At 38.9% G+C, this 8,594-nt stretch overlaps 1 protein-coding gene across 1 annotated transcript in view; it reads right to left on the reverse strand.

Annotated features, from left to right (window-relative positions):
• grin2bb (glutamate receptor, ionotropic, N-methyl D-aspartate 2B, genome duplicate b) overlaps positions 1-2,489 on the reverse strand; it is a 90,261-nt gene extending 87,772 nt beyond the window's left edge. Inside the window, exon 1 of the mRNA XM_040144884.1 lies at positions 2,161-2,489. Coding sequence (XP_040000818.1) covers positions 2,161-2,169 — 9 coding nt within the window. The 5' untranslated portion in view covers positions 2,170-2,489. The remainder of the gene's footprint in view (positions 1-2,160) is intronic.
• Positions 2,490-8,594: the final 6,105 nt, after the last annotated feature.

Raw genomic sequence — 8,594 nt, forward strand, 5'->3', positions numbered from 1 at the left:
TGTCTGTCTCTTTTCCTGTCTGCCACGCCTTAACCCCTTGCTTGCTCCATCGTGCTCTCCCCCATCTTTTTTTTTTTTCATATGGAAAATCTGCCCTAGAAACAAAGTTCACATTCAGCCATTTCAAGCCTTCAGTATCAGCCAATGCCCAACCATTCCCACGAATGAGAAAGTTTTGATTGAAATGTCATGGGGAGGAATTTGGGAGCTGTAGAGTGCAGAGTGTGTGCAGCATATGTGAGTAAGTGAGCAGAATACTGTAGGTCTGTTCAGTGTTAAAGCGGTTGTGTTGTGAAGGAGGGACATACCAGCTGTCACACACCTCCTCTAAGTCACGCTTCAACAAAGAGGTGCATCATAATTAGACAGACACATCAGATCCTTTGAGTCTGCGAATGCAGAAGTGGAAAAGCTCAGTTTGGATTTGTGATCGTAAACTAGTCGCACCCAAAGTTAGAAACAATCCAGGCAAGAATCTAATCTGTGATGCCACCAGGAGACAAATCCTGGAGCTGCTCCACGGGCAGGAGCTGGACCTTGTGAGAGAACAGGATTTTGCACATTTTATGTTTCAAAACTGTTCGCGTACATTAGGAAACACTTTCCACAGCTGTAAAGGTTTATTCTGTGCTCATGAATGCCATGTGTGAATTCGCCTTTTGAGCTGATTTTAATTCATCTCCACTCTTGTACTGCTTGTCACACTGCCTCTAATACCGTCTTTCCATTATCTTTCCATAACTTTTAAATGTGCCTTTTATCAGTCAAACTCCTGAGTGGCTACTGAAAGGAGCACAAGCTCCGCAATAAAACAGGCTCCAGCTTCTCCACTCTGTTGCTTTATACGGTTACCATTGTCTAGGCCTGTTTTCCCTTGTGAAGCAGCACAACTTGTCGTTTTGATAGGCTTATTGAAGCTAGTGCCTCGTTATCCCTTATCTCAACACTGGGCTCCATCACAAAGCATTGCAAGAAAGAATCTGTAACGGAAAAAAAAAAAAAAAAAAGACAATTTCTCCTTTGTTCTTTTGCCCTATGAATGTTTTTCCCTTATCCTCTTGTCCTTCTCATCCCTTTAATCTCTTGCTCTCACTCAAAACGAAAACAAGTCAAAAATGGTGATGGGCTCCTACACATAAATTCAAAGTAGATTTGTGTACGTGGAGGGCCTCATGTTTCAAAGAATTTACAAATACATCTTTAATAACTTTGAAAAAACCACTAAAATCCATTTCCATACAGGTCCTTGAAAAACAGAAATTTCTCTTCAACCTACTGTTTAGAGCCAATTTCTAGACTATATTATTATGAAGAGATGTTTATTATCACATCACAAAATTGTACAGCCCAGTGAACTGCTCCCTACTTTATATTTTTCATGAAAAATAAAGGTCAGTGAATCCCTAATTTGACCAAAACAAACCATAAAGCAGATGTGTCATCACAAATTGCACAATACTGTTATTATCTAATATGGCAACATGAAACATCTGTAGACCCATTATTTCCACCTTTTCTGATATTTTGCATGACCTGAAATTATCATGAGTGTGGACGATTTCTGTGGTTTAATTGGGACTGAATGGGCTTAATGGAAAACTAAACACTCACAACTGTTGGATATTAATAGTTGTGATGGTGACTCGACATAGGAGATCATTTTAGATGCTATGATGCTGTTAGGACTGGAGCCGAAATTAATACTCAATAGAATCGACTGCTTGATTGTCAAAAAAATATGAGTTCATTCTGATAATTAGTTAATTGTTCAAGTCAATTATCAAGCAGAAATGTCATTAATTCTGTGTCCCCTGCTTCTCAAATGTGAGAATTTCCTGCTTTTCTTCGTTAGGTGTCATTTTAGATGAAATATCTTTGAGTTTTGTCCCAATGGTCGTACAAACAATCTGAAAAAGAACTGTGACATTTTTCACAAATGTTTTATGGACTAAACGATTGATAAATCTAAAAAAAAAGGTCTACAGAGTCATCAATATTGCCCCAAGTTACTACCATTTTTGATACAGAAAGTTTGCAGCATAAGTTCAGCTGAAATTCACCTCAGCAAATAAACAGAGTGGAGTGGATTTTTGGGGAAAAGTTTCAAGAAATGCTCATGAACACACAAATACAACTCAGTTCCTCAAATCACTGGCCTACCTTGAACATTGCCAGCCCGGATCTCCTCTCTACTCTTCAGAACTGGCATGATGGAGTGATCTGAGATTCGACTCCTCCTTTCATAGCCTCGGATGAAGGGATGGTAAACAGATGAAGTCGCTCGCAGAAGACTGAAGTGGGGTCTTGCAGGGCGAGGGATGAAGGAGGGTGGAGGTGGGCGATGGTGAGGCGTTGTCAGTGTGGGGATGCGGTACGGGTGTTCGATTTTTAAAGTGTAATAACGGGTACAGATTTTACAATTATTAGCATTAAATCAATCATTAAAATTCTCTTAGTGTAAACATAAAGAGAGTATGTTGAGGAAAGTAGTGAATTACTTAGAAACAATGGTTTTATGTGTAAGGCGCCCAAAAAAAAAAAAAAAAAAAAAAAAGACTAATCCGCGAAAAACCAGATCCAAGCTGGTTGAAATTTGGTTTTAACTCAGACTTTAGAAGAAGTAAAAAGTTGACCATCAACTCAAAATGTCAGTGCGAACTCTACAAAAGAAACCAAAAGATGATGGATGAAGGGTGATGAAGGGACGTTCTTTCATTCGCTTCTTTCCATCTGATTCTCTTCCCCCTTCCTCCAACGCTGCTGAAACAGCTCAGGTCTCCTCCCAGAAGTCTGTGAGCGTGCGAACACGGTTGCCGTGGAGATGAGGAGAGGAGCAGCAGTATGTGGTTGTGTGTGTGTGTGTGTATGTACTCCTCTTCTTCCCTCCCCTCCTTCTTCTTTGGCTTTCTCTCACGCCGTGCCTTCGCTTGCTTTAGCCAGTCATGATCATCAGTTTGACGGACCGCTCTGCGCTCTTTTCTTTCTCAGTCTGAAGGGGAGAAGAAGAGGAGGGCAGAGTCAGATGACAGAGTACGGCTGTGGATGGATGTTTGGTGATGAAGGCTGAATGCCACTGTGTACAAAAGTCAATTGCCTCTCAGGTCAAGGCTTAACTCAGCCATGGCGCTGCGTCTACACGTACACTTTCACTGCAGTCTGACTGTGTTGAACGTTGTTACCTAGTAATGTCACAATTATTTTTTTGACAAAAGACACTTTTGTTTTTTATCTTTCCTTTAATCCAGCGTTTCTTAAAATATGGGACCTGACACAAAGTGGGTCGCAGAGCCTTTTGTTCTGTAACCATGTGTATTGGGCTCAGGGGAGATGACGAGATATCCTGCGAGATGATCAACTAGTCATCAGAGTTTGCCACACTGTTTATATCTCTTCTCTAAAACCTGTGGTTATACTGGAGGACTTGTTGCCGTTCAATGAGCAAAACTGCTTTATGGCTCAATTCACTTTTTATTTGATTGCTGCATCAATATGATAAAGACCCTTGATTTGTCAGGTACTTAATTTACTGCATTTGCCAAAAAACGACATTCCTGCCAGGTTATTTTATCCAATGACATACACCACGTTAGGAGATTTTATCCATACCGCCCACTCTTGATGTTTATCTAAAATTATTTCAGATCGTTTATTTGTTTTCACAGATTTCAAAATGCAGCCCTGCCTTACACTGGTATCTGCCTATATTGTGTGTTACTGGGGCATTCATTTTTTTTTATGATATTTTGCTTTAAGTGAAGGATTTCACATGGTTTACTAAACATTCTTTGATTTGTGCACTTTAAATCAATCCATCTGCCTTTATTGGTAGTCAGCTAATGTAGATATTAAAAGGGTGTGTAATTAGAAACCAAGGGACACACAAAGTTTCAATGTTGGCTCTCAAGATTAAAAAAAAAAAAAAAAAAAAAAAAAAAGGTTTATGAATCCTCTGCTCCAGGGTAAAAAAAAAAAAAAAAATTAGTAGCACTTCTGATGATTCACATTTTAATGCTACTAAAGGATCAAAACATGTCATAATTTAACAGAGGTAGGGAGTGGAATTAAGCAAATAAATATCTTCTGTAATAACTCTGGTCCGGCAGTGTGATCCCTTCAATACAGCTGAAACAATTAGTCGATCGATCAATTAGTCTATCAACAAAAAATTAACCAGCAAATATTTTGATAAGCACTTAATCGTTACGGCAAAAAAAAAAATGCCTAAATGTTCTCTGGTTTCACCCAAAGGTGAATATTTGCTCATCTTCATAGTCTGAGCTAATCAACTGGGTATCTTTTTGGTTTTGGACTATTGGTTGGAAAAAAACAAGACAAAACTAATTGTAAGGAGCAATTGCTTTTTTGTTTTTTTTGCATACCAGAGTATCTACAGACGCACACAAATGCATTCTTGCAATATACCCTTTTCTCCCGCATTTCCAGTCTTCAATTTAACATGTATAATGTTCACAGGGATATGTCTGTATCTGGGAATGTGTGTGTGTTTGTATGTTTATTTTGAGGGAGTCGAGTATGTAGGTATGCACAGTTTAGCCTCAGGAAAATTGTCAGAGTATATCTGCATGCGTAGACTTCTAATCCTGACTGGCAGTGTAATGAATTATTCATTCTTCAAATTGTATTTACAAAAATCCATCTTTTTCTCTGACTCCTTCAAATTCTATCTCTGACTTTCATAGTAGTATTAAAATGACACTGTTACCTTGACTCATGCAGAATAATACAGTATATCCTTAAATAAACCTTCGCATAAAACAACTGAATAAGGATTATGTTTGTTTAGTTCCCTCGCTGAGTTATGAATCAACTGCTTTTCAAAATGTTGAATCATGTTATTTGGTTTGAGTTATTCCAAAGCCATCTTTTATGGAAGCAGGTTTTGTGTGTATGTATATGTATTTAAATATAAACAATTCTTCATCAAAATGCAAAAGTGCATTTCGAAATGAGCATTTTTTTTCTCTCTAAGTCAAACAAAGGGACGCCATCGGTCTCTTTAAGTAAGAACTTTGCTCTTTTCATTGTCTGCTTTGTGAACACCTTGGATGAAAACATGTCGGGGAGTGAAATCAACCAACTGTTTTGTGTTTTTGATGTGCACAGCATTTAAAGATCTCAACAACCTTGACATAGCTTAATGACTGCTCTTTTGAACATAAATCCTTCATTAGACTGGAACTCCAGAGGTGAGCATGCCCTTTTAAGCGTTTATATTTAAACAACTGTGTGCTTGCAGCTTGACAAGATCACACCACTCTTTTGAAAGATCTCCTAAATCATTTAGACTGTTTGTGCTTAGAGAAGCTCAGTTAGAATCAACTTGAAACTTTTAGGTCAGGGACCCGCTCTTTGACTCTCTTAATGGGGAATATTTAAGAGGAAGCTCACATAAGACCCTTGCTACGTTTTAAGTTTGCATATGAGCAATGTCTCGAAATCTGATGATATATTTAAATATGAAGGGAGCAGACAATGTCTTATGAAAAGTATTTTGTGTTGTGACAGGAATCACCTTATTCAGAAAGTTTTTAGTACAGGCAAAATATACTATACAGACTGGATTCATACTTCAGTTTGGGAAATGTGGAATAATTTGCTTTAATCATCTTTGGGATAATTATGCCACTGTTAATTTGCTATTTTGTTGATTAGCTAGTTCATTAACAATTTTAATCCAAAATAAGACCTCATAGTTGAGCCTCCGATTGTGGAAAAGCTAACACAGCTAACACTCAGGCAATATATGATGCTCTCTGAGACATACAGCCTAGTATGTCATCGATAGTGCACAGTGTGCTCATTAAGGTCATGCTGAAGAGTCTAATACAGTATAGCTGAAAGTGTATGAGTCACATTAGATTCGGGATTCATTTCCAGAGATCTGTTGCAGATCCATCGAGCAGGAAACAAGAAGGAATGCAATGGAGGAGGAGGAGGAGGAGGATGAGGGCATCAGCATGGCATTGGTTAACAAACCTTAACCAAACAAAATGTGAATTAAGGTAAAGGAGTAGGACTAAAACGAATGTATGTAAATGCATGCACCTGCACACTGCACTGTACTAGCTGAGTGAGTCAGCTGATGAGAGGTTTAACCAAATTAACAGAGCACTTTGGGCTGGTTTCTGCCATGAACTAGAAAATAGTGCTTGCTCAAAAATCACCCTTGAAAGAACTGATAATGCATGAAATTCATAGAGACAGAAGAGTAAATATAAAGAAAATGGATAAAGATCAAAGGCATAGCCTGATAAACAACCAATCAGTCACGGGAGGATGAGGAAAGGTTTTATGGTGCGAGCAAATGTGGTGGAAACTATATAAAAAACACCCTGCTGAAGAAAGTTCATGCAGAATACATCAGCATCATGCAGACATTCAAATACAAACACACACACAGACACAAGTACATGCACACACTCTTGCTCGATTAGCTGTACTCCTGCACACACACATTCAGTGCACACACCTACTGTTCATGCATGTGCATACACTCAGTTGCGAAGAAGAAGTGAGTACTATATTAATTCACTACTCACCTAATTAACTCTTTTCTGTAACACATAATTTATAGACTGTAGTGGAGATGATTTACAGAGGAGCAGAGTTGAGACATATAAGCAAAGACAGAGCAAAACGAGTGGTCCTTCATATTCCTTCATGACGACATCCCACTCTCAGAACAATCAAGAAAGAGGTATTAATTAAGCCCCTTTATCTGTCCATAAGGGGGGGACTAAAGCGGCTGGTGTGGGCCTTCGCTACTGGGTGTAATTTTTCACCTTACAGTTGAGTGCACAGGCAATTTCAGGTTGCTGTCCATGGATATATAGCCTAAAAACTTACGGAGAACAGACTAGCAGTGGTAATGCTTTAAAACAGCGTTCCCAAAAAGGTGTGGCAGCGTGGAGTAGAGACAAAGCCTCGAACGCAACATAAAGAAAGGAGGAAAATGTGACAGAGGAGGAGAGAAGGGTAGTGATGAGATGGGCTATTAAGTCCTATATATTTTTATCTGTCTATCAGTCTGTCTCTATCTACAACCTGCACACGCTGTCTATTACACCTCAAATCCCCAGCAAAGGCATAACCTCTTTAATCCACTGTTCAACATCCAACTAATGCCAACTCTCGGTCTCTCTTGCCTGATAGAGGATGAGAATGAAGACAAGTGGAGGGGGAAGAGCTTCGGGAATGAAAAACGGCCAGTTCTGGATAAAAACTGATCCAAGAGAGGGAAGGGGAAAATTGATAATATGCACAAGCACGAGAATTGAATTCTGGCAAATATTTTGATGATAATAAAGGAGCGAATTTTTGTTTTTAGGATTCTGTGTGTGTGTGTGTGTTGGGAGGGGGGTCTATAAGAAGGGGCAGTGAAAGAACTAATGGCTGCTCATGGACCGGCAGGATGAAAATAAGCACAAATCAAGCATGAAATGGGATACACTCTAAATGACCTAAGATGGCCATTAGCTCCGAACTTCGAATGCTGCTCAATAAATAACATGAATAGAATATAATTTACTTTAGACTAAATATCACCAACTTTGCTAAATGATATATCAAAAATAAAAACGACACCAAAATGCCTAGAAATTAACCCCATTCTCCCTCAGGACTACACTTAGTTATTCCTTCCCTTCACAACAGGTTGCAAAACAAATTGATATCTTTATTAAATGGAAAAGGGGACATGACGTGTGGACAGGTAAAAGGATTTCTCAAAAACAACAATTAAAAATGGGTGCACTTTGCCATGATGAGAAGGACAGATGAGGAGGAGAATGTGAAAACGATGCGAGACCAGACCAATAGACTCACTGAACACTGTCCTTTTAGACATAGTTTAGTGTGCGAGTGCATGTGTGTGTTAATGTGTGTTTTATGTATACGTAAAGCACACACAAATACACACAGACAGACAGATAGACAGACACTAAACGATAGTTAACCTACCTAGAGTAACATTTAAGAATCCGGCAAGAGTGTGATGCAAAGAAAATGGGTGTGGAGGGACCAAAAGAGAAGGAAAAGGGGAAAAAAAAAAAAAAAAAAAAAGTCATTCATGAGGAGTTTTTTAGTTGTCTTTGAAGAAAATTAATCCAACTTCATATAACATCAGAGTTTAGAGACAGAAAGAGGCGTAGGATGGGGAAATGATGGCAGCAGTTAGAGATGAAATGACAAGGAAGGACTGACAGGTATGATGTGGTTTGGTGAAAAGGATGAAAGAGTGGAGGAGAAAGGACAAAAAATTAAAAGAAAACTCCTCCCTCCTTTGTCTTACTCATAAATAGAGGAAATTATACACAAGGTAGATGGAGAAGTAGATGAGGAGGCAAATGATGGAGAGAGAGACTATATGAAAAGATGAAGCACCTCCCACCACCGCGATGAGGAATAAGAAAAATATAAAACGAAAGAAAAAATTGAATACTCCAAAGCCTTCCGTTTTTGCTCTGTTTAGTGAGGCGAGGAGGGGCTTTCAGTTATATCCCCCCTCTCTCTGCAACTGGTCAGTCTTCTTTTATCTTCTGTCCTCCTCAAAGCAAGATGCTAGCTTCCCTTTA

Source organism: Xiphias gladius, chromosome 15 (assembly GCF_016859285.1).
Source record: "Xiphias gladius isolate SHS-SW01 ecotype Sanya breed wild chromosome 15, ASM1685928v1, whole genome shotgun sequence".
Lineage (NCBI taxonomy): Eukaryota > Metazoa > Chordata > Actinopteri > Istiophoriformes > Xiphiidae > Xiphias > Xiphias gladius.